This window comes from Gobio gobio, assembly GCF_949357685.1.
Source record: "Gobio gobio genome assembly, chromosome: 5".
Lineage (NCBI taxonomy): Eukaryota > Metazoa > Chordata > Actinopteri > Cypriniformes > Gobionidae > Gobio > Gobio gobio.
The window spans coordinates 59,668,959-59,695,274 of record NC_137101.1 but is presented as its reverse complement, the minus strand read 5'-3'; the positions used below and the strand labels follow the sequence as shown (position 1 = coordinate 59,695,274).

The window sequence follows — 26,316 nt, the reverse complement described above, 5'->3', positions numbered from 1 at the left end:
AAATAGAACCAAAAGAGCTTATGCACCAGACCCTAATATACACATAGATTCAATTAGTCAACCTAGAGGGATACCTCAGGAATACAAAGCAAGAGATGAAGTAAAATCAGGGTTTGAATCCATTTTTATATGGATTACACAAAACAAAAACACAGAATGGATTAATTATATTTACTATAATCAGCAAAGATTTATCAATTACACTGATGATGCATTAGCCGCACTAGGAGAACAACTAAAAGAAACAAGTAGAATGACATGGCAAAATAGGCAAGCCCTGGATTGGTTGCTAGCAGACAAAGGAGGTGCATGTATTATGTTTGGAGATCAGTGTTGTACTTTTATACCAAATAATACTGCGCCAGGAGGGAAATTTAGTGAAGCTATGTTGAAAATAAAAAATTTAAGAATAGAAGTTAAGGCAAATGCTGGAAGTGAAGGCCGAATGTTTGACTGGTTAGATTTCAAGTTTGGGGCAATGGGAGCATGGTTCACTAAAATAGGAATATTCGTAGGAATAGCATTATTAATAGGAGGAATATTATTCTGTTGTGTAATTCCTATTGCAAGATCATTAGTTGTCCAAACCACGGTTAAGCATATGGAAGTGCTAAAACATAGGGACAATGACAACTTAATGAATAATAAGGACTTGCCTGATAAAACAAACTGGATATTGCAAGCATTGGAAGTTGATTCAAGTACCTCCAATGAGGACGAAGAAGATGAATGATGAGCCAGACCCTGGGTGTATGTGCTAGCCTAACCCCTCCCCAAAGGGTGACCCTGTACGATGCGCAAAGTGTCTGGGTTGAAGAAGATGACTATGATATAAAGAGAACTTTTAATAATATAATGCATGGTTTGATGTTTGAATATTCTACATAACTGTGACAACCACAGGCAAGGCTGAACAAATTGCACGCTCACGCTTATAACAATGTATTTATGATAAGACATAGGAATTAGGGAAATTAGAATCTTTTACTCCATTCCATAAAAAGAAAACAAAGCAAAATCGGGAAGGAGATGTTTGGTTCTAATATTCCTCCGGAGTGTGGTTGCATAATCTAGTCATTGGTAGTGAAACTGAGTGACTTATTTTAAGTCATTAGGTAGCATAACTGAAAAAGCTAGATTCTGAAACTACACATCTGGGAAAAGGTTAGTGAAGGTGGGACTTGGACAAGCCCCAGAGGGGGGAATGTAGAAGATTTTATTTATTTAGAAATTAGCAATTTAAGGCTAATTCAAAGACACTATTATGTTTAACTGTGTGCTGTGCATGTGCATTGACTTTGAGAAAGTCCTTTAAAATGACAAGCATAGGATTTGTGTCCTCCAGAAAAAGAACTTGGAATACAGTGAAATGTGAGCCAGGTGCTTAAAGCTTGTTACCATAATAGGAAAACAACTGTGGTATATATGTAACAGAAAGTCCAAAGAGTGGGGTGGTCCTTGCAAGCACCCCCAGGCTTTGTTGTGTGGTTGGTGTGAATAAAGCCTTTTCTGAAATCCTTGATTCTTTGCAAAGTAATTTTTACGAAAAGAGAATTCTTCAACATAAGTCAGACTTGTTCCCGGTGCATGTTGGACTCCGGCAGGGCTGCCCTTTGTCGCCGGTTCTGTTCATAATTTTTATGGACAGAATTTCTAGGCGCAGCCAGGGGCTGGAGGGTGTCAGGTTAGGGGACCACGCGGTTTCGTCTCTGCTCTTTGCGGATGACGTTGTCGTGTTGGCCCCTTCTAACCAGCACCTTCAGCATGCACTGGGACGGTTTGCAGCCGAGTGTGAAGCGGCTGGGATGAGGATCAGCACCTCCAAATCCGAGGCCATGGTCCTCAGTCGGAAAAGGGTGGTTTGCCCACTTCAGGTTGGTGGAGAGTTCCTGCCTCAAGTGGAGGAGTTCAAGTATCTAGGGGTCTTGTTCACGAGTGAGGGGAGGATGGAACGGGAGATTGACAGACGGATCGGTGCAGCTTCTGCAGTATTGCGGTCGATGTACCGGTCTGTCGTGGTGAAGAAAGAGCTAAGCCGTAAGGCGAAGCTCTCGATTTACCGGTCAATCTACGTTCCTACTCTCACCTATGGTCATGAGCTTTGGGTCATGACCGAAAGGACATGATCCAGGATATAGGCGGCCGAAATGAGCTTTCTCCGCAGGGTGGCTGGGCGCTCCCTTAGAGATAGGGTGAGAAGCTCAGTCACTCGGGAGGAACTCGGAGTAGAGCCGCTGCTCCTCCACATCGAGAGGGGTCAGCTGAGGTGGCTCGGGCATCTGTTCCGGATGCCTCCTGAACGCCTTCCCGGGAAGGTGTTTCGGCATGTCCAACCGGGAGGAGGCCCTGGGGAAGACCAAGGACACGCTGGAGGGACTATGTCTTCCGGCTGGCCTGGGAACGCCTCGGTGTACCCCCGGGAGAGCTAGAGGAAGTGTCTAGGGAGAGGGAAGTCTGGGCATCTCTGCTTAGACTGCTGTCCCCGCGACCCGGCCCTGGATAAAGCGGAAGAAGATGGATGGATGGTACAAGAATAAAATATGTTTAGATGAGAAAAATAAAATAATCATGTAGGAAATTCGAAATGCATTTGTGCAAATTCAACAATCTACCCATTGCTATTTTTTCAATGTATAATAACGGTGTGGACTGAAAGTGTGTTTATAAATTAAGTGCCAGGACAACAGCACCTGTTTGTGGAAGTTTGATAATTGAATTGGTAGTTTAGAGATATTATAATTACATACCAACAAAAAGGGGAGACCACCGACTTTGGAGAAAACATAATTGGGAATAGCATTCTAAAAGGAATCAGAATCATTCAGAAATTGCCTCAATCAATTTATCCTAAATGTATAATTTAAGGAAGAGAAGTCAAGAAAATTTAGACCCCCATCATCATAGCTGTTTATAACGACAGACTTTTTGATGTAGTGACTTCTGTGTTTCCTAGAGATATTATTTTAGAGATAATAGTCTCCTCTTCCTGCTTTTTAAGTTGAGTTAGATGACTGCCATAATTTCTAGCACATTTGCCAACTTCATATTTAAAAAGCTCCCAGTTCAAGCAGTATTTGTTTTCTTTTTTTGCTTTGATCCAGTAGTATCTAATCAAAAATAAAATTGTATTCTTTAATTGGTCATATGAAAGCAAAGACGAATTGAGCTTCCAATATGAGGCTCTAGTACCCGAGGAAGTAGCTATCGAGGAAAGAGGGTATTTAAGAAGAATGACCTTGTGATCAGTTAGGGGGGAGGGAACAATGCTGACAGTAGCATTAAAGTTCTTGACACACTGTGATACAAGCCTGTAGTCAATACGAGACTGTCTAGAACAACTTTTGTTACTCCAAGTATATGATCTAATATTTGGGCATTTTTCCCTCCAAATATCAATAACATCAAATTTGCCCATGAATATTTTCAATTTGGAGTTAACAGAAGTGGCCTGTCTTGGTGGTAGTCTATCCAGATTGTTATCAGGTACAATATTGAAATCTCCCCCAATAAAAACTAAGGCATCTGGGTATGTGTTAAGCCACAACTGAATTTTTTCTTCTATCACTTCCAGCAGCAAATCATTCTCATGAGCAATATTATAACCATATTTATTAATCAGTATAACTACAATATTATCTAAACAAATTACCAAAAGCAGAAAATGTCAATTCTGGTCACAAAAGTGATGTAAGATGTCGCCAACAAAACAATTTTTCATAATCAAAACTCCAGCTGAATGTGTTGGACCGTGAGCCAACCAAATGTCATTGCTCCACTGATTTTTCCAAAAAGCATAATCACTGGGTGTGTTGTGGGACTCTTGAAAAAAACAAAAATCAGTTTTGAACGATTTAGCATACAGGAACAAAGCTTTCCGTTTAGAAATGTCTCTGAGACCCCTGGCATTGAGAGAAATAACAGAAATAGACATAAAAACTTAACTTTTAACTATGAACAGAAAAAAGTGCTTACTGAACCTTACTGGTTGAAAACGCAAAGGCTAGCTGACAAACAGTCAAAAAAGTTTACAGCCATCAGCAGTAATCTTCACAAAATCGAACAGCTCTCAAAAACTTTGATGATAGAAAAGCTTGAACAAGCTTACGAAGGGTTAATTTCAGAGCCTTCAATGAAAGCACGGTGACCCACAAAGTAAGCTCTTTTGCCTTTTCCACAGCCGGCCACAGTGAGAGCCTCCTTTCACGGTCGAAGGCAGTAAGGTCCGCAGTAAATTGAAGACCGTTCGTGCGCAGAAACTCGGACGATTTTGCTGCTCTCCACAACCCGTCTCTCGCTACCCAGGAGGAAAACTGAATAATGACGGCTCGCGGCCTTGAGGTATTCAAAAGCCTCTTCCCAATGTGATGGACAGTGTCAATCTTATCGGGTAGAATTTTGCTTCCCTCTGGAAAAGTAGCCACACAAATGCGAATGTTTTCAGCTCTGATATCTTCGCCTTCTTTATCCGGCACTCCTTGCAAGCGAAGATTCCAGCGGCGCGAGTAACATTCCAAATCTGTGATTCTTGTCTCACAGAACTCCATCTTCTTTTCCTCATGTTGCTGTGGGCACTTTTCCCCCTTAATGTCATTAATCTCAGCGCACATATAGTCCACAGTTTTTTTCAGCCCTTCAATTTTCAGAGCATTCTCACCCACCATTTTCTCCAGGGCATCCGATCGATTATTTATTAGTTAAGAGAGCGTGGAAATTATGGTATCATCACCCCCCACGTCAACTCTCTCAACCGTCATGGAGATGCTTACCACATGGTCTTTACCCTTGTTTGAGGAACTTTATAGTTCTAAGCTCATCTGTAAGTAATTGTTATTAGTTTTTTTCTTCTGTCTTTAAGAATCATTGTTTGTAGTATATGGTTATGGTTTGTTTGTTTGTTTGTTTGAATGTTTCTACAGAGGGTTTGTGTTCTGGGCATATATGGAGTACTTGGTGGATTATACAACTGAGAAGATGGAACTAAGAGAATTGATTTCCATCTACTGTTTGACTGTTACCTGGTGTTAACTAGTGATGGGCAGACAGAGGCTTCGTGAAGCACTGAAACAGTTGTTGCAATGTGCAATGTGCAAAGCAAATATGCCATATTGTGTCGAAGCTTTGAATCAATTCGACACCCATCTCTACAGCGACATCTAGTGGTCACTTGTACGTGTTGATCTGAAATACCTTGACAATGATCCATGAAAAAAATATTTTCTTTTTTTTTAACATGTCTGACAACTACATGATCTCGGTTTGTAAAAGGGTAGCCTCCTCATTGTGAAGAACTATAGTTTTTTTTTGGTCATGAAAAATGAAGATTAATAAAATAAATAAAGCCACAATGTGTCACATTTGTTACATAACATTTATGTAACATTATTCAAAAACATTAATTTCTCTGCTGTTGAAGGACTCAGCCGACTTCTTTTTGTAAATATAATTTCTCCAGGCTTTGAAAAAAATCCTCTCACAAGGGACACTTGTTGCTGGCATGCACAGATATTTAAGTACATACAAATGAGGGAAAATTACTGCTCTCTCTTTTCAATATATTAATGGCTCATGCGTTCTGGGCAAAAACGCATCTTTGAGGTACTTTTTCACTTCTACTGTTGCATCAGCTGTAGTACTGTGTGTCGTCTGTGTTTCACGGATACGACTATCAAACAGTTCCCATAAACTGTCCTGGGTTTCTGCTGGTGTTGTTGCTGATGATGTTGTTGATGATGATGATGATGACGATGAGGGGCCTGATGTTGACATTTGTGGCTCTGGGTGAAAATTAAAACAACAATTAGTTACAAAGCATAAACTGACAGCATATATGAAGTATAAGTTACATAATTATTCAGATGACCTATCTCCATAAAGTTTTGGCTGAAACTGCTCACCAGGAGTTGCTGTGTCTGAACGCATCAGTGAAGCGCACTCCAGTGTGATGCTCTTTTCGGCATCCTGGGCTTTGGCAGAATTACCAAAAGCCACATTTTTGAACCTTGGGTCCAGCAGTGTAGCAACTGCCAAGGCTCTGAAGGACTCATACATTAATACACTCATACATGTGACACTATATCTGCACATATATTAATACATTTTCCCATATAAATAGGAATACAATATGGCGGATATTTATAAATATAAAATTGCATATATATTTTGATATATATATAAACACATATCTTTTTTTATTTATGTTCAATATATTGCAATATATTGAAAGCGGCAATCGTTTGTATATTTTGCAATATACTGCAATATATTATATGAATATATAATATATGTACCATCAATATATTCCATGTATTTCCAATATATAATATATTAGAAAATAATATATTACAATATATTATAATATTTACCAATATATTACTTGAAAAATATATTTTCCTTTCGTAAGGGTTCTCTCTGGTTTCAGTTAGTTCATCAACTGCAGACAGACCATCCATCACTATAGGATTTGAAGTATGTGCAAAGCAAGGCATGTGCCTTCACAGCAGCTACCATTTTGGCAGCGCTGTCAGTAACAATGCATCCAGTTTTATTTTCAAGCCAGACTCTCTGGTCCAGAGACACGATAGCACAGAGCGGATCATATGCGTGAGTCGCGCATGCCACAAAACGCATCGGGCACATTTGAATTCTGCACAGAACACTGTATTTAAAACGATATGGAGGTGATTAGGAGGAAACTGTGGCTTAAACGAGCTGAATGGCTCTGGCCAAATAAACTAAACGCTATTGGCTGTTTTAATAAAAGGGGAGGAGCTCTTCGGTATGTCCCGCCTTGTCTTCCTGTTTCAGTGTAAATTACCTCAACACATTGAATAATGCTCCTCGTTTCCAGGCACTTCAGTTGGACTTTAAAACTAAAGCATTGCATTAGAATTCACACTCGTCTCCTAAGGCTCTCCTTCTTCAATGGTTACGGCTCTGATCTGAATCATCATTTTGGACACTTTGTTATTTTTTATCAAATAAATTCAACTCAAATTATTTTGTTAAGTGCACGCAGTATTTCATTTCTGAAGCCGTGTAATAAACTAGACTTGTTTTCTTGCTAAGACTGAAGATGAGATCAAACTCCTTGCAATAAAGCAATAAAACGAGTTGTATCTCTAATAACTGTTGTATTAGAGACTGCCCTGCCCAGACTTCTCTCCTCTATCTATTCATCCCCTTCTACCTACTCACTCTCACATTCGAACTACTACAGTGACCCATGCTGGACTGAACAGTGGAAATGCAACAAAAACCCATGAAAAACATGCATAAAAACAGTTTTTACACATTGCAAATGTTTTATTGAAAGTATAATCCATCAAATGCAATTAACTAATTGTCTATTACCATTAAATATTAAAAGATTTTTTCAATTTTCAGGGCTTGTTTTGCTTGTTTTATGGATGGGTCAGCTAAACAGAGACGATTAACTACTATTATACCTTGTAATTATACAAATACCTCATTAAAACGTTTATTATGTCTTTGTAATAAACACTTACAACTTGAGTAACACATGCAAATTTAAGGCAGTCTCTTTCCTCAAAATTTCTATGTAAACTCAACTAATTAAATTTAATTTACAGTGTATAACAGTAAATATATTGTCACATATTTAAGACATGAAAATAGGCAATTCTTTATGTATTATTAAATATAATATATTAATGCAATATATTATTTCATTTATTTGTCAATATATTTAAACCATTTAATATACTGATCTTAAATATTAAATATATTTTCTTTCCGTAAGGGTTAGCGCAACCCATCATGATTAATCCCAACATTCCCTTCTTAACTTCCTCAATAAGATGGACATTTCAAGTCTCATCCATTCCTTAAACTCTGATTATTGATTTCTGTTGTAAAAACAAAACAAAACAAAACCCAAACAGAAAATGTGCAAATGCAGTTCTGAAAAAGTACATTTTGCCGAGCGATGTTGCTGTGAGCACTTTCCCATTCTGGGGTGCGTTTCCCGTACAACGATGTAAACTCACTGCTTAACTACCATAGTACGATGCATCGTTGAAGAAATCAACTAGCTAGTCACGACTGTTTCCCGAAACCATATTGTCGCAAATCTGTCGTTCAACCACGTTGGTTAATGATGTCACGCAGGTGGTGGAGTATTAATTTATTGTATTTAATTAGTTTGGGATCAAATTAATGCTAGACTTTTTGCTATAAATTACAGACATGGCATCTGAGGATTAATTCTTATTTTTCTCAGTTATTTTGCTTTATTTTCAGATTCAATCACAAGCTCGATTTTACATACTAGTGCACGTCCGCACATGCGCACTCTTAAAAAAACGGTGCTTTAAATCTCTTGACAAACTAAAAGACATAATTGACATTTGTATGTATTCTAAATAAAAGATATAGGTTGTACTGAGTGTCAGATTGCTTATTTTGCTCAAGGTAAGGATTTATTAAGTCCACATGTCATGCAAACAAGAAACTATGCTTCTAACCACAGGTCAAGAGCTGGTTTCGGGAAACACAGACTGGTTGAACTATGTTGATAACGACGGAACTTGCGACCATAGTTGGCTAACGATGCTTTTGGGAAACGCACCCCAGAATGGGCAACCCATTTATATCTGGATATTCAGACTTTCTTACCCATTCTCAGTAGGAAAGTGCTCACAGCAACATTGCTCAAAAAGTTGCGCCATGTATCATCACCTTTAGGGTTATTAATGTTGCATTTTAAAAGCAGAAATCCTGTGGAATATGGCTTTATTTAGTATTTCATATTTGTAGGGTATTCATTTCAAATCTGAGTCTTTTTTGTTTGTTTGTGGAACCTGAAAAAACTTTTAGAACACATTTTTTGTACTATTGTTTTGTTTATTCAGATATGTTGTAACAAAAATTACATATTTTGCATGTGGCATATGAACATTTAAAGTAATGGATCCTTACAGAAGAAACAGCTTTCTGAGCTCGACAAATATAAATATAACAATAATAACAAATGCATAACTTTACAACTAGACAACTATGATTCCATACAGTGTAAATTCATTTATTTCCCTTCACCAGTTACACATGAAATAGTTTTTAGGATATTATTTTTATTATTTAAGTTTGATTATTCAGAGGAATCTGTAAAAAATATGCTTTTCACCCTCCATCAAGAAAACTGTTTTAAAAAAGACTAAATAAAATAGTGTTACATCGATAGTATTAACAGCTATAAAATAATATAACATGTTTTTACAAAGGAATGATCATCTATTATGTATGGCTTTCTGAGCTTTACAAAATAAAATATAATTATTAAACAGTTAAAACAGTTAAATATAATTGTAGTTTACCAGTTTCATTAATTACATGCCTCCTATTTAAAAAAATTACTTTTATGCTATTATACAATTTAATTTTTTCCATTTACCATGTAGGCAAGGCAAGTACTTTTTATTTTTTGTTTTTTGAAAGCAATTATTCCATATTCTGATTTTGTATTCAGTAAACAAAAACTATTAGAGTCAGCCTGTAAACATACTTTTTCCCTCCACCAAAGAAAAAATATTTAGTTGTTCAATGAGAGTTATTTAATTTACATCAGTAGTATTACCAGCTGTAATATTAAGAAACGTATAACATGTTTTTATATTATTCGCAGAAAGAAGCTTAGACTGTAGGCCAATTCACACTGAAACAACAGATGACGACAGCAACTTTGTCAAGTTTGTCGGATCTGTGTGTTGCCCCTGTGGGCATTGGTCAGCTCTTGTTGTCACCAAATGTACCACCAAATGCTGCAGGGTGAATTGGCCATATGATATTTAACATCCAATAACATTGATTCTGCTATTTCATATATCACCTGTATAATAATGGTCCTTTTTATTTCCTGAACCAATCAAATCGGCCCAGCATGCTCTGATTTTTAAATATATTCCATCAATTTAAAAATGTATTTGATATCCCATGAATCCTTAAAAAAAAAAGAGTAATATGTACTGTTTATGTCTGAATTCACAGTATTCATATAACATTAGACAAAAAACAAAAGTACCCAGATGACCTACAGCTTCTATCAAGATTTTGAAGTTCACATTCAATAGATATTTTACTATTCATATGCAAGAAGGGAAACCACACAACACACCTTATAGCTCACATGATAATGATAAAATGGCATTCAAGAGCCATTCATTACCCTCTTTTATATATTTGCGTAGATATGGTGGTCCATGTTTTCTAGGTTTAACCTGATGTTGGAGTGTTTTTCTTTGGACACTTTTGATTTTGTTGGGTTTGAGTCCACAGCAGAGACATCTGAAGCACTTCCTGTATTGCTGCTTGACCTGGACAAGAATGAGGAAATGAGTGACTTCATGACATCAATTTAACCCCTGGAATTTGTTTATAATAAACAGGTAAAAAACAAAAAAGGTGTTTTAAAACTGTGTCTGAAATTGTTGTCCTATGATAAAATGGCTAAAAGATTTTAAAAATTTTATTGTAACAGCTGGGCCTAAAAGTTTAAGGTAGTTTTAAAAGCTTAGAGCTGGAAAGGACTTCAAAAACATGTTGTCTTGTTTGAATTTTTGACTCTTTGGCTCATTTGAACATTCAGCCAAAAAAGAACAGGACCTCTGTGAAAGAAAACTATAATAGTATTAAATATCCAGACTTCTCATAGAATATGGTGGTAAAACGAGTGACGTCTGACCCGCTGATCTATATAGAGAACTGGATTGCTCATGACATCATAAAAAGTGAAGCCACCACGTCACCATACTGGATTTCCTTAGTAAGCTCATCATGTATTGAATTATTAGGAAATTATACGATTTTATTGAGAAAACATTGCCTAACAAGACTTTTTATTGGTTTTGTCTTGTTTTACATTTTTATGTATTATGTTCTTCGATGAACATGACAGACATCAGCAGGTTTATTAGGCTGCTGTCACTTTAAGTATTTATGCACGGATCCGATATACCGTTACACAACATGCCTCATCTTTCTCAACTATTTAACATTCCAAAACTGACTGTGATAAAACTGAATACTCCGGTCCGGGCCGAGCATGCGGAAAACCGGCCGAATACGGTCCCTACAATAGTGAACATCAGCTTGGTGGCCGAACAAGTCACTTCAGTATCACAAATGTCAAAGTACAATAAAGATTTATGCTTTGTAACGTATGCACACATACCTGAATCGCATTGTACTGTTGTGTATTTATGTTGTGTTGTAGTATTGTTTTTATTTGTACCATATGATAACTGCAAATGTTTCAACAAAGATGTTGTTAATTTTGAAGCAGTTAATGATTTAAACGTTGGTTAAATTAATAATTAATTCAACATGTAGGAACTGAGAGTGAATCAGACCACAATGACTCCTTCAAACTGATCAAGAACAAAGACTTTATATATAGCAAGACGGTGAACTCCGATTACTTATGAATGGGAGAAAGTGCAACGCCCAAGATGGCGAATAAGCCAGTGTTCTGAGACGCATACTTAGGCCTGCACATGCGCATTAGCTTTGTTTGCAAAGTTTTTGTCATGATTCGAGAAAAAAATTATAAGACAGTTGTTGTCATATTTCATTGGTGATTTCAAATATGAAATTTAATCGTAAGCTTGGTGAACAGTTTTGGAGAATTTGATGTTTCTCCATTCCTGAGAGGCGTTTCAAAGATGGCCGCCGAGTGAAATGATTTGTCTTAAAGGGACTTTGTCAAGAAGCAGAATTCCACACAAATTCCAAATCAACAATCCAGGACCATAAATAAATGCCATCCATTCTGAGCTAACTAACAAATTCCACAGCTTTAAAACAACTAAAGCTAGTAATTTATGAGAGAACAAACACTTAAAATATCAAGTTTAAAAAAAAAACAATTGGTTTGGAGATGGCACAGCTTGAGTCCAACAAGGAAAACACCAAGGATTGTTTAATGTCCAAGACAGAGACCGTCTTTTCTAAGACCTCGGTTTGACCTGAGCCCTTAAACACAGGGTTGAAAACACAAAGACTGCTTTTACATGATCAAAATGCATCAGATCATTCCAAAACGATGCTAGACAGACTTGTAATCAAACATCGTTCAGCATAATTCTATATCATGTCTACAACCTAGAGATGCGACTATTATGCTTAGATCACACATAATTCATGCAGTTGTTATATCTATGGAATGGTTAAATGGTAGCATGGAGTGTTTGATATCAGCAAGAATGTCTTCTTAAATCTCAGATGGTGGCATAAATGAAATCTGTATAAAATGTATTGTAGTATTAGTATAGAAATTATGTCTAAATTGTACTCTGTTAAGAGCAGGAATGACTATGTGATAACATGTAATTTATGTGAGGGGAGGAGACACAGGAACCTCTGAACCAAAGACGATACCTAATTGGTCAGAACTTCTCAAAGAGACTGGACAAACGTTTTGAGTTAAACCCTCAGGACACAAACAAAGAGTTGGATAATCAAGGTCAGATGAAAATGGGTTTATTCAAGCCATCTAACTAGTCTTGTCTCACTTACTTTTATTTATTTTACTTTTTTTACATTTGTGAGTCTTGTGTTCTAAGTTAAGTTTTGCTGCAAACTTCGAACTTCAGCCACGAGAGATACTTTGTTTCCATTCATCCACCAACACACCAGAACATGGTTGGCTTAACAAGGCATCGTTTTATAAAGTGCATATATTGCTAGAAACTTGGGGTTTTATCATGTCACTCTTTTAAAACTCATTCTTTCCTCAATTTCCTATTTTCTGCAACTCGTGTGAATGTGTGTGCATGTTTATGTGTTATATATTAGTTTTATGTGTTAGAACAATCAATAAAGTCTTGTTTGTATTTAAAGAGAAGTGATGTTTCTAACTAGCTAGCTTATCAATTCAGGCTAATATTTAGCTAAATTATTTGCATGGCTAAATGGTGTGCCTTCCACTCCTCCCATGTGCTACTCATTTTCACAGTCTGGCGGAAATTATCAAAAATATATGGTCACATAAAAATAAAAGTGTACAGTTGCCAAGATAAAGGGGGTGGGTCAACTTACCCACTGGCTTCTCTTACTCCACACTCCCCCTATATTGATTCTCAGGTTGCGGTTAAGTAATAGCGTCAGTAATAACGCTAGATATTTGGGACTTCATTCATCCTCCATTAACAGTATCACATCTATGGGATGATTTTGGACTCAAAATGCTTAATAAATACACACACAATTATCCATGAACTTGATAAATGTTGCAGACATGTTTTACTATCCACAAACAAATGCCTTTTAACTTGTGTGTGCAAAATACAGAATTACATGAATGTGCAGCAATTTGTACAAATAGAGACATAGTTATGTCTCTATTTGTACAAATATTAAAAAAATATTAAAAGTAGACTATACTTTATTGATATATTGCATATTAAGCATTTTATAATGGTTTTCTATGGGAGAAAAATGTTGTGATGATTCCTGTGTCTGTTTTGGCAGAAACTGCCATCTAGTAGCAGCAGGTTTTCTTAGACAGCTGTGTGTGTGGATTGTGCAAGGCCAAACCGGCGAAATGAAAGTCTCAAAATCCAAATGAATCGAATAGGATCGCCTCACAAATGAGTCAATGAATGAATGCGCGTCACCGGATCCACAAATGCACATCTTACTCGGTGCACGCACAAATTCTGACCTACATTAATACAAAATCAAAGTATAGTCTACTTTTAATATTTTTAGAAGTTTTGTATTCACAACTATGTCTCTATTTGTACAAATCGCTGCACATTCATGTAATTCTGTATTTTGCACACACAAGTTGAAAGGCATTTGTTTGTGGATAGTAAAACATGTCTGCAACATTTATCAAGTTCATGGATAATTGTGTGTGTATTTATTAATCATTTTGAGTCTAAAATCATCCCATACACATCTTCCAGTCACTGAATAAATGTGTGTGTGTGTGTGTGTGTGTGTGTGTGTGTGTGTGTGTGTGTGTGTGTGTGTGTGTGTGTGTGTGTGTGTGTGTGTGTGTGTGTGTGTGTGTGTGTGTGTGTGTGTTTTCGTTAGATTAGTTTGTGTGTATTAGAATAGTAACCCAGGTTGAAATCTGGTAATATATTATTAGTTCTGCTGCCCCTTTAAGAAGTGATCTCATGCCACCCCAGTCATGTGACTGTGCTTGGCCAATCGCGCAGTAGAGCACAAGTTTAATTAGGCTGCGGCTTCTTCCTCATTCAGAGGTGTGGGGAAGCTGATCGGCAGCTGTGGACAGGTTTGTGTTCAACAAACAATTTACTCTTTTGCTTGATTTATTCTTTTAAGTTAAACACATCATTGTAACTTTTAGAATAACTTAGTGGCTGCAGGGGATTGTCACCGTCACCAGATTGCCATATGTTTACTTAGAGGAACTGGTGAGTACTCTGAATGAATGAACTACATGCTGAAAGCTAACATATTAGCCAAATATTCACCAAATGGTTTTGATTAATTTTATGCTTTTGTGACATTTGCATTTGTGGGTTACAAATATATTTGTTTTCAGTAAGTGTGTTTATATGTAGTAAGGAAATCTGATTATAGTGCTGTTGAATTTATTTGAACTTTGTGCAGCCAATACAACTTTAACATTGTACTGTTTATTGTGTTGGCATGCCCTTAATGTTTATTATTTGTAGTTTGTACATTTATTGATTTATTTTGTAATAATTTAGAATTGTGTGCACATGAAAATGATATCTGAGTGTGGAATGAGCTGATGCTTAGTTTCAACTTAGCCCTGTTATTTACTGGTCCTGTTGTTGTACTACAGGCCAGGTTTTTTCTCTCTGTCTGGAGACGAATGATGGCGAGCCGAATTTCTATTGCTGGGAGCCTACCATCCGTGTAGCATCCACTGAATAGCCATCCTACTGGTCTGGTAGGAAGGTTGTCCACAGCCTGTCCCCCACACACTTCTCCATAGACTAGTGCTTCAACCCCACATACACATCCTTCACATGATGAACAATAACTTACGGACTTATCACTACAAACTTCCATAAAACCCTTGTGGGTTGTCGCGCTGGTCTTGTATACCATCTATTGCTGGGACAGTTCTTTTTCTTTTTGGTTTTTGTGTGTTTGTATTTGCTGTAATTCATATTAGTATATACTTGAACAACAACTACCAAGTGCACTTAACTATAAACCGGTTCAACTGCAGTCTGTAAATATTTTGGGATTCTTTTCTTTTTCTTTTCTTTCTATTTGTAAAGATTTTGTTTGATTATTTTGCAATACATGGTACCTGCACCAAATTTAAACTTATGTTTCTGTGTTGTTACTGACCACCAGCTCCTGTAGACGAATTTAGACTTCTGTTATTTTACTAGCCTAAGACATATTAACATCGGTTAACCGTCTCAAACACCCGTTACACACGCACAAATTCTGACCTACATTAATACAAAATCAAAGTATAGTCTACTTTTAATATTTTTAGAAGTTTTGTATTCACAACTATGTCTCTATTTGTACAAATCGCTGCACATTCATGTAATTCTGTATTTTGCACACACAAGTTGAAAGGCATTTGTTTGTGGATAGTAAAACATGTCTGCAACATTTATCAAGTTCATGGATAATTGTGTGTGTATTTATTAATCATTTTGAGTCTAAAATCATCCCATACACATCTTCCAGTCACTGAATAAGTGTGTGTGTGTGTGTGTGTGTGTGTGTGTTTTCGTTAGATTAGTTTGTGTGTATTAGAATAGTAAAAAAAAAAAAAAGTCTTGTTTAATTTTTTTTACATATACAGGTGCTGGTCATATAATTAGAATATCATCAAAAAGTTGATTTATTTCACTAATTCCATTCAAAAAGTGAAACTTGTATATTATATTCTTTCATTACACACAGACTTATATATTTCAAATGTTTATTTCTTTTAATTTTGATGATTATAACTGACAACTAAGGAAAATCCCAAATTCAGTATCTCTGAAAATTAGAATATTGTGAAAAGGTTCAATATTGAAGACACCTGGTGCCACACTCAAATCAGCTAATTAACTCAAAACACCTGCAAAGGCCTTTAATGATCTCTCAGTCTAGTTCTGTAGGCTACACAATCATGGGGAAGAAGCTGACCTGGCAAAAAGAGCCCCAACTAAGTATTGAGTGCTCATACTTTTCATGTTCATACTTTTCAGTTGGCCAAGATTTCAAAAAATCCTTTCTTTGTATTGGTCTTAAGTAATATTCAAATTTTCTGAGATACTGAATTTGGGATTTTCCTTGGTTGTCAGTTATAATCATCAAAATTAAAAGAAATAAACATTTGAAATATACCCGTCTGTGTGTAATGAATGAATATAATATACAAGTTTCACTTTTTGAATGGAATTAGTGAAATAAATCAACTTTTTGATGATATTCTAATTATATGAGCAGCACCTGTAAGTGTCTTGTGCTGTGTGATTAAAATGTACTGCCTTAAACTGTTTGATCTCATAAACAGTGATCATAAATTTAATGATATTATTACCGTTGGCCAGAGAGTAATATCCTGACCAGAATTGGTAGAATACTCTAATCTCAATTTATCGCTGGACGAATAGTTGATAGTGTTAAATATTATTTCTAAATCCTTTATATGTAATTTGGTTATCATTCACTGTAATTCAATCGCCGTTGAGTTAATTGATCTGAAATTCCCTTACATCTGCTAAATTAATAGTAAAAAAGGGAATAGTAAGATGGCTGCTCGAACACTTCCGGTGGCTTCACTGCCTGATGGCAGTTTAGAATGTAATGCACAATCCAGTCAAATACATTGTATCTTTATCAGACAGCAGAAATGTCACAAAAGCCTGAGCGGTTTTATCTCCTTCTAAATTTTTTTTTTAAAAATGAATAAATAAATAAATACAACTTTTTAAAAAATTACTCACAGTTCCCTGACATAGCCTTCAGGAACCAGCCTGACACCAGAGTGCCCACATATCCAACCGCGCATATGACTCCACCAACAAAGGGCAAAGATCAACAGGACCACACTGAAGAACACCACTCCCACGATCACAAACACCAAAGTCAACTTGTCCAGCGGTGGATTTCTCTGAGAAAACATGTCAGAGTACATAAGGGCCAAATCTGTGCTGTTCTTGAATGGCCACTATGAATGTTGACCATCCACTGTAGATTGCATTTGAATTCTGCTAGTGTGTTCAATCAATGCTTCAATCTTTTGAGGAGGTTTAACTTGTTCTCTTTCGTACCTCTGATGGGCGGCTTCTGGTTTGTATGAGAGCGAATGTCGACAGATGAACACATGAACACACAGTGTAGTTGCTGTTGGTCTTTAAAACAGAACAACCATCTACAATCCACTCCCTGAAATTCCAGTACACACAAGAGAGAGATCCGCTGGGGTCGAACTCCTGCAAAAAGAAGAAAGAACATGCAGAAAGTATTACAACACTGAATATAAGATGTTTTCAGATGTTCATCAGATCTCAGGTTGGTTTCTCACTCTGATGTGTTTGAGGGTGAAGTTGACTGGTTTGGTTAGTTTAGTGTTGGTGGTTTTGGGAAGAGTAGCTGAGATCACAGTGGACATCATGGTTTTAACCATGTCATTTGATGTCTTGAAGAAGTCGGGCATAAGTAGATTCTCCATTGTGGTATAACTCATGAAAGCCACAGCAGCTGATCCTGTGTGACAGAAACAGACAGAAACAACAACAATGTAAAAAGTAAGTAAATGAGGTTAAGTGGTGATGGTATGACATCTCTTTCTACATTTTTTATTTATTTAATCAAACTAAAATATTTCACCTTATTTTACCTTTATTGTTGTTTTGGGCGATCCCAATGAGATCGATGTCCACAGAAGAATTTGTTGTGTCAAGTCGAGGGATTTTATCCAAGATGACATTTGGTCCAACCATAAAGATTTGTCCCTCTGATTATAAACAAACAAGCAGTTATGGGCTATACACATTTATTTGCGACATGTATCTTTTTTAAGAAAGTCCAATTTACAGATAATGACAAACAAATATAATAAATTTTCACTATTGTTGGGATTTCATTTCTGATGTTGATTGAACTAAAATGTCCTTAAAATCAAACCATGTAATTGATTATTACTATAAACTGATCAGTCAGGCACGTTCAACGTTACGTCAGAACTGAACTGACTAATTATTCCTACAAAAACACCACTATTTCTGCCCCTTCCAGCACTCCACGTGAGCGAGTAAGAGAGGTGGAAACCTTGGATATCCAGGCTGGAGTCTCAGGATTATGTGAGAGTTAACCGGTCCGAATTCCAGGTAGATTTTCACTTTCATTGACCGAAAATGAAAAAAAAAGTTTTAAAATTAAGGCCTCAAAACACAATAGATATGTGTCCACAAGACTTTTGACTAATGGGTGTATTTGCCTAGAACTTTTGCTTTAAATTGATGTGAGAATCATTTTTTTCACAAAGCCCATATGAGAGGAGGCGTGATATCTAATGAATAATGATGGATATCACCTGAGAGGACAAAATAAAAAAAATACCTGCATAATGAGCTGCATAATGAATGAGCTTCAGGTATGTGACTGAGAGAGCAAAAAAATGCTCTTCTAATTTAGTTGAAATTGTACTTATCTAGTAAATGCATCTTGATTTAAGAATGTTTAAATATTTAGACTAGAAACAAGACACAAATTACTAAGAAGACATTTTTTCTACATTTTTAAACTAATTTCTATGTTTTTGAAAGTAGTCTCATGCTAAAAAAAATTTAATAATAAATAATTAAAATTAAGATACAATTTATACAAAACGAAATTCACTTTAAATAAAGCAATTCACTTTCTAAAAAACCAAAAAAATCACTTTCTACAAAACAAAACTCCAGAATCATTTATTTAGAATCTAGCCAACAAAGGCCTATTATATTTTAAATGATCAAAAGATTTGACTACACTGAAAAAAATGCTCTTCTTATTTAGTAGAACATTTTACTTATCTAGTAAATGCATCTTGATTTAAGAATGTTTAAATATTTAGACTAGAAACAAGACAGAAATTACTAAGAATAAATTTTTTTAAACTATTTTTTTATGTTTTTGAAAGTAGTCTCATGCTAAAAAATTAAATAATAAATAATTAAAATTAAGTACAATTTATACAAAATGAAATTAATTTAAAGAAAGCAAATCACTTTCTACAAAACTAATTTGTTTTTACTTTCTACAAAACAAAACTCCAGAATCATTTCTGACAAACTTTAATATTAAATAAAATTTAAAAAAACATTAGGATATAATATTTAAACATCAATATGAAAAAAAATAAGTTTGACTGGTACTATATTTATAGCATCTGAGCAGACATTTGTGAATGAAAGCTTTATTGATGTGACACTAGGCTCTTTTACAATAAACACGTTATAATCTGTCCAAAACAGGCCAAATAAATCTTGTCTAAACAGTCTTGCGTGTATGATATTTAATGTTGCCGCAGGATTCATATTTAAACGGCCTTTTTGCGTTTAATATTCAAATATGCTAACAGAATAAACTTAGCCTACCACAATCAGCCCTGAATCCTTTGCTCTCAGAAATGACCAGCTTTTCATGAGGAGAATAAATCCAGGATTATTCCTCAACGTGTCTCAAAACAATGTAGCTGAAGTAACGTTACAGCGCTTCACTAGGTGTGTTTGTATGAGTTGATGTGTGGGCGTCGACTCTGGATCGTTAGTATTTTAATCTGAAAGAGCGCGCGTTTGTGGTCGCATTACCGGATAATGAAGTGGCTCGCGGGTGACTGACATATATCTCTTTTCAGACAGATTACATAAACACAGAATATTTGTTCCCTTTTAGTCGGTCACGTTCGACGTACGTCGGAACTGACCGACGAATTGGGATCTGATCTCAGAGACCAATCTACTTCGAATGTGTTAAAAACGAGCCAATGGAGATTGGCATGCGATTCACGCATTCCACGCACCGCCCCACAGCGCGGGTATAAATAAGGAAGTGGAATGCTTGATCATTGCCTTTTTTTTGGAGCCGAACAGTCATTGCTGTGTCTACGAAGAGTGTTATTCGAGTCTCGTGAGAAGGATTGCTGTTCCAGTACGGGTGTGACGGCGCGTTTCAGCGGGTGGCCGCTTCAAAGGAGATAAAGAGCTGGTTTTGTTGGTTGGCTGGGCGTTTCCATTTCTGATTGCTCATGCAGGCTTGCACTATCTGAACTGCGTGAGCCGCGGTCATCTCCCTGAGTGCTTCAGCACTGAAAGAGCGGTTTTCCTTTTCTAAAAGAGCAACACGGTTTGACCCTGCGTCTTTTTCAAGATGTCATTCAAACCGTGTGTTTCTGGATGCGGTTGTTTCCTGTCCTCATTTGACGGTCACGATCTCTCTCACATATAAACATGTGAGATTGCGTTCGTGGGTGATCCATGCTCTCTCAGGAGAGCATGGTCACGTCGGCGCATTGTTCGTCTCACCTTTCTCGTAAGGGCTTGAGCGTTCAGCGCGCCGTGTGCCGTCGAGCGCCGGCTGACAGCGGGGGTTGCTACGGCAACCCAGCTCTCTAGATCCCTCGGCACTCTCTAGATGCGCGGTCCAGACTATGAAACCTCAAACGGGGTTGAGTCCCTTTGCCTATACCCCGATCTAGTTTCTTTTCTTGCAAAAGCCAGAAAGGACTACTTCGGCTAATAAGCCTTGGTGACCTTAGGATTACAGTGGTGCTTCCCCGCCGGGTACATCTCCGTGGGCCCCCACTCCTCTATCGCATCACAAGCATGCTGAGACTGTGTTTGTGGGTGGTTCATGTTCTCTCATGAGAACATGACCACGTCGGTGCAGTGTTCGTCTTGCCCTTTCATAGGGCTTGAGCGTTCAGCGTTGTTGTGTTCAGCTGAGTTTCCCACTATAATGGTGTGTGCTCTTGCTGAATCAGATTCAGAGTTGACAGCCATGCTTTCCTGGGTGGCTGAGGCGTAGTGCAACACGTAAATCGCCTTTTTTCCCGGATGGGCATTGGAAAAATTAGCAGTATGGAACTATTTGGTGTCAAAATATGGAACACCAAAAGGGCCAAAATCTGTATAAATTTTTCCCTCTCTCACTACCCTCTGTCATGCATGCACGAGGGTAGTCCCGACCCAGGGGTTATGCAGGAACTGCTCCCTTGGTCAGGCGATGTCCACACTAGTGGTCCAGGAACCTGGGGCTAAACCTGGCAGATATGCGTGAGTCCGACTAAGTTCGGTTCCTCAACACCCCTGTCTGTCAGCCTGGCCTCTTCGGCGATGCCGTCGAAAACTTTGCCCAGCAGTTCTCGACGGCCCAGAAGCAGACAGAGGCGGTTTAAAAAATAATAATTGAAAAAAACAAAAACAAAAAACATCCTGGTTCGCAGTGCCTCTGCCTGCTTGTCGCCGAGGGCGCCCCCCCTGCGTCCGCCTCCGCCCCTGCGAAACCCAGGCAGCAGCCTCCATCTGGAAAGCAGCAGGGTGCCGGACGTAAGGGAGGCGCCCAACCCACTCAGGGCTTGCTAGTCTACAAGCAAGCGTAAGGGCAGGCGGCCCTGAGATGGGCAGCCCAGGGAGAACAGGAGCTGCTCCGAGGGAGTGGGTGTCCGCACCCCTCCCCCACCCCCGGAGGAGGACCGGGGGGCCCCGACTGGTGTCAATACTCTGCCGCTGGCTCTCCGGAGTCCAGCAGTACCCACATTTTCAGAGCAGTTTCCTCTGTCCCTGGGCACCAAGAGGGCCAGGTTGGCAGTGTGCGACGCCCCCGGGCCTTGCCACTCCTTTCCTCCCCTCCCCTCGCCAGGGGGCAGCAGTGTGCGGCTCGGGGATGCCTCCAGGCCTTCTCACCCACACTCTGCCCCACCCTGGAATACTCAGACAACACTCCGGGCCGCCTCCGGGCCTCCCGAGTCGGGTCTGTCTGTTCCACCTCGCTGCCCCACCCTGGGTACGTCTGTGGTGCCGTTGGTCCCGCTTGTTCGGTCTGGGGGCTTGGCTACAGCTCCCCAGGCCGTCTCGCTGGCTCATCCGTACCATCAGACTCGGCTACGCGATTCAGTTAGCTTACCGGCCTCACAAGTACTGGGGCATCCTCTTCGCCTCAGTGCGAAGCAGCGATGCTCAGGTCTTGCGGTCAGAGATTGATGTCCTACTGGCGAAGGACGCGGTCGAGCCGGTTCCTCCAGCCGATATGAAGGCGGGGTTCTACTGCCCCTACTTCATTGTACCCAAGAAAGATGGTGGGTTACGGCCAATCTTGGACCTGCGTATCCTGAATCGGGCCCTGCACAAGCTCCCGTTCCGGATGCTGACGCAGAAACGCATTTTCGAATGCATCCGTCCCCAAGATTGGTTCGCAGCGATCGACCTGAAGGCTGAGTACTTTCATGTCTCTATCCTTCCTCGACACAGACCGTTTCTACGCTTTGCGTTCGAGGGGAAGGCATATCAGTACAAAGTCCTGCCCTTCGGGCTGTCCCTGTCACCTCGCGTCTTCACGGAAGCAGCCATTGTTCTGCTCAGAGAACGCGGCGTTCGCATCCTCAACTATCTCGACGGCCGACTCATACTCGCCCAGTCTCGGGAGCAGTTGTGCGAACACAGGGACATGGTGCTCAGTCACCTCAGCCTGTTGGGCCTTCGGGTCTACCGAGAAAAGAGCAAACTCTGTCCCACACAGAGGATCTTTTATCTCGGTATGGAGCTGGATTCAGTCAGCCAGACTGCGCGCCTCATGGAAGAGCGGGTCCGGTCAGTGTTGAACTGCTTGAATACGTTCAAAGGCAGGACAGCGGTCCCACTGAAATTTTTTCAGAGGCTCCTGGGGCATATGGCATCTGCAGCCGCGGTAACGCCGCTCGGATTGCTTCATATGAGACCGCTTCAACACTGGCTTCATGGCCGAGTCCCGAGGTGGGCGTGGTAGAGCGGCCAGTACCGGGTCCCAGTGACTCCTTACTGCCGCCAAACTTTCAGCCCATGGTCCGACGCTTCATTTCTCTGGGCCGGGGTGCCCTTAGAACAGGTGTCCAGGCATGCTGTGCTCTTCACGGATGCCTCCTCCACGGGCTGGGGGGCCACGTACAACGGGCATGCAGTTTCAGGTCTGTGGACGGGACCTCAATTGCATTGGCATTTCAATTGCCTCGAGTTGTTAGCAGTACACTTGGCACTGCGCCGCCTCAAGGGGCCGCCACGTGGCAAGCATGTACTGGTCCGTACGGACAACACTGCGGCCGTTGCGTACACCAACCGTCAGGGTGGTCTACGCTCCCGTTGCATGTTCCAACTCGCCCGCCACCTCCTCCTTTGGAGTCAGAAGCATCTGAGGTCGCTTCGTGCCATTCACTTCCCAGGTGCGCTCAACCGGACAGCCGACGAGCTCTCACGGCAGCCGACACCTCCGGGAGAGTGGCGACTCCATCCCCAGGCGGTCCAGCTGATATGGGACCTCTTCGGAGCCGCACAGGTAGACCTGTTTGCCTCTCCGGACTCGACCCATGGCCAGTGGTATTATTCCCTGACCGGGGGCACCCTCGGCACGGATGCACTGGCGCACAGCTGGCCCTGGGACCTGCGCAAATATGCGTTTCCCCCAGTGAGCCTTCTTGCACAGAACTGTGCAAGGTCAGGGAGGACGAGGAGCAGGTCTTGTAAGTTGCGCCCTACTGGCCCAACCGGACCTGGTTCCCAGAATTAACTCTCCTCGCGACAGCCCCTCCTTGGCCGATTCCCCTGAGGAGGGACCTTCTTTCTCAGGGACGGTGCACTCTATGGCACCCACGTCCAGACCTCTGGAAACTCCATGTCTGGTCCCTGGATGGGACGCGGAGGTTCTAGGTGGTCTACCACGGGCAGTGGTGGACACCATCTCTTCTGCTAGAGCCCCCTCTACGAGGCGCCTCTACGCTTTGAAGTGGAACCTGTTCGTTGAATGGTGCTCTTCCCACCGGGAAGACCCCCGAAGGTGTTCGGTTAGTGTCGTGCTTTCTTTCCTGCAAGACGGGCTGGAGCGAAGGCTGTCTCCCTCCACCCTCAAAGTGTACCTCGCAGCAATAGCGGCGTATCACGACGCAGTCGAAGGTAAGTCCTTGGGAAAGCACGACCTAGTCGTGAGGTTCCTCAGGTGCGAGGGGGCTAAATCCTCCTCGTCCAAACTCGTTACCCTCTTGGGACTTGGCTCTAGTGCTCAGAGCACTTCAGAGCCCTCCCTTTGAGCCTTTGCAGTCTCTGGAGCTTAAAATCCTGTCAATGAAGACAGTGCTTCTGACGGCATTGGCCTCCACCAAGAGGGTAGGGGACCTGCATGCACTTTCGGTCAACGAATCGTGCCTAGAATTCGGGCCGGCCAACTCTCACGTTGTCCTGAGACCCCGGCCTGGATACGTGCCTAAGGTTCCTACCACTCCCTTCAGGGACCAGCTAGTGAACCTGCAAGCGCTACCTTCGGAGGAGGCAGACCCAGCCCAGGCTTTATGTCCCGTCCGCACTCTTCGCGCTTACGTTGATCAGACTCAAAGCTTTCGGACCTCAGAGCAACACTTCGTCTGTTACGGAGGCCAGCAGAAGGGAAAGGCTGTCTCCAAGCAGAGGTTAGCCCACTGGATAGTGGATGCTATCGTCTTGGCTTACCAGTCCCAAGACGTGCCTTGCCCGTTCGGGTTGCGAGCACACTCAACAAGGAGTGTTGCTTCTTCCTGGGCGCTGGCTCAAGGCGCCTCGCCTCCGTGTAGAGACGGTATCTTCCCGCATCCTGGCCCCCAGGGGCCAGTAGCGCTAAGTGCCCATTCTAAGTGTCGGCTTGCAACGCCACTCCCGCCCTCTGGGCCGGATACATGCGTCTATTGTCTCCAGTTGTGTTCCCCGGAAACGGCTAACCCTGTCAAGCTCCTCCGTCACCCCTGCGGTGGCAGACGTTGCGGCCGTCTGACGCCAGGCCTGCACCCGTATGCTTGTGAAACGTGTGGGTAGGCTGGGTTCCATATGTAGCGGTCCCCTTACGGCTACCCCATATGTGTATTCTTCCACGGTACCAGCTAACCTACTCGGCTAGCCCCGTGTCTTTCCCTTGACAGAGCCCGCTCTGTTGTCTCTGGGCGTGTTCTTTCCCCCCTGGAACCAGGCTGGAACCACCCCAGAGACTGCCATATGTTGCACTACCCTGCCAGGTTAGTCCTTATGTGTATTCTGCCACCAATCCTTCCACTGAAGGACGTGGCTCCGCAGCGTACCATCTCCCGAGACGGGCACGCTTCCCAGCGTTATCCAATAGTCACACTGGGTGGGTCTTGCAGAAACAGCAGTGACTGACCTCCCTGCTTGGAGCCCTGACTTCCGTACCATCTAAGACGGTCCAGTGCGCTCAAGCAGGACGCTGGAAGGGCCAGCGCCCTGGCGTTTTAGTAGGGATCCCAATTCGTCGGTCAGTTCCGACGTACATCGAACGTGACCGACTGAAAGGGAACGTCTCGGTTACGTATGTTACCCTCTTTCCCTGAAGGAGGGAACGGAGACGTACGTCCCGTCGCCAGGTGCTGTGCTCCCGCTAGGGGGCCGAGTCACTAGTTCGGCTCCGCAGCAGAAAAAAGCAATGATCAAGCATTCCACTTCCTTATTTATACCCGCTGCGGGGCGGTGCGTGGAATGCGTGAATCGCATGCCAATCTCCATTGGCTCGTTTTTAACACACTCGAAGTAGATTGGTCTCTGAGATCAGATCCCAATTCGTCGGTCAGTTCCGACGTACGTCTCTGTTCCCTCCTTCAGGGAACGAGGGTTACATACGTAACCGAGACGTTTTCGATTTGGTTTACAATATTTAAAACCTGACATTTCAACATTTCTTTAGACATGTGTCTCATGTTTGTGAGACAAGTATTCACTAAGCTAGAGTTCCTTTTCTGAAGACTATCTGAATGAACGTCTTTGACAGAGAGGCTGCAGATCGCACATCATGTGTGTTTTCTTTATTTTGCAAAAAGCAAAACATTTTGTTTTTATTGTGACTGTACACAAAATAAATTGAAACTTAACAAATTATAATGATGTATAACACTTAATGATAAAAAATGACAGAGTTATTTGAGTCTCTTTGGCACTGATAAGAAAAAAAGCAACGGCTGACTCGAGGGGGTTAAAGGAACTGTATGTAAGAAATGTATCTCAATTAATCATAAAATGGCCCTGATATGTCACTAGACATTAAGAAATCATGTTAATTTAACAGCGGTGACTTTTTTATTGTAATTTGATGCAAAAGTAATAAAATACAAAGTATTAGTGTTATAAATGTACATAT

The 26,316-nt window shown here is 40.6% G+C and overlaps 1 protein-coding gene across 1 annotated transcript in view; it reads right to left on the bottom strand.

Annotated features, from left to right (window-relative positions):
* Window positions 1-8,846: 8,846 nt before the first annotated feature.
* The window catches only part of LOC307127081 (uncharacterized protein), a 36,030-nt gene continuing 18,560 nt past the window's right edge, over window positions 8,847-26,316 (bottom strand). Inside the window, exons 8-12 of the mRNA XM_079818069.1 lie at window positions 17,819-17,935; window positions 17,504-17,685; window positions 17,250-17,411; window positions 16,923-17,089; window positions 8,847-10,328 (exon numbers count right to left, since the gene is read on the bottom strand). Coding sequence (XP_079674195.1) covers window positions 10,187-10,328; window positions 16,923-17,089; window positions 17,250-17,411; window positions 17,504-17,685; window positions 17,819-17,935 — 770 coding nt within the window. The 3' untranslated portion in view covers window positions 8,847-10,186. The remainder of the gene's footprint in view (window positions 10,329-16,922; window positions 17,090-17,249; window positions 17,412-17,503; window positions 17,686-17,818; window positions 17,936-26,316) is intronic.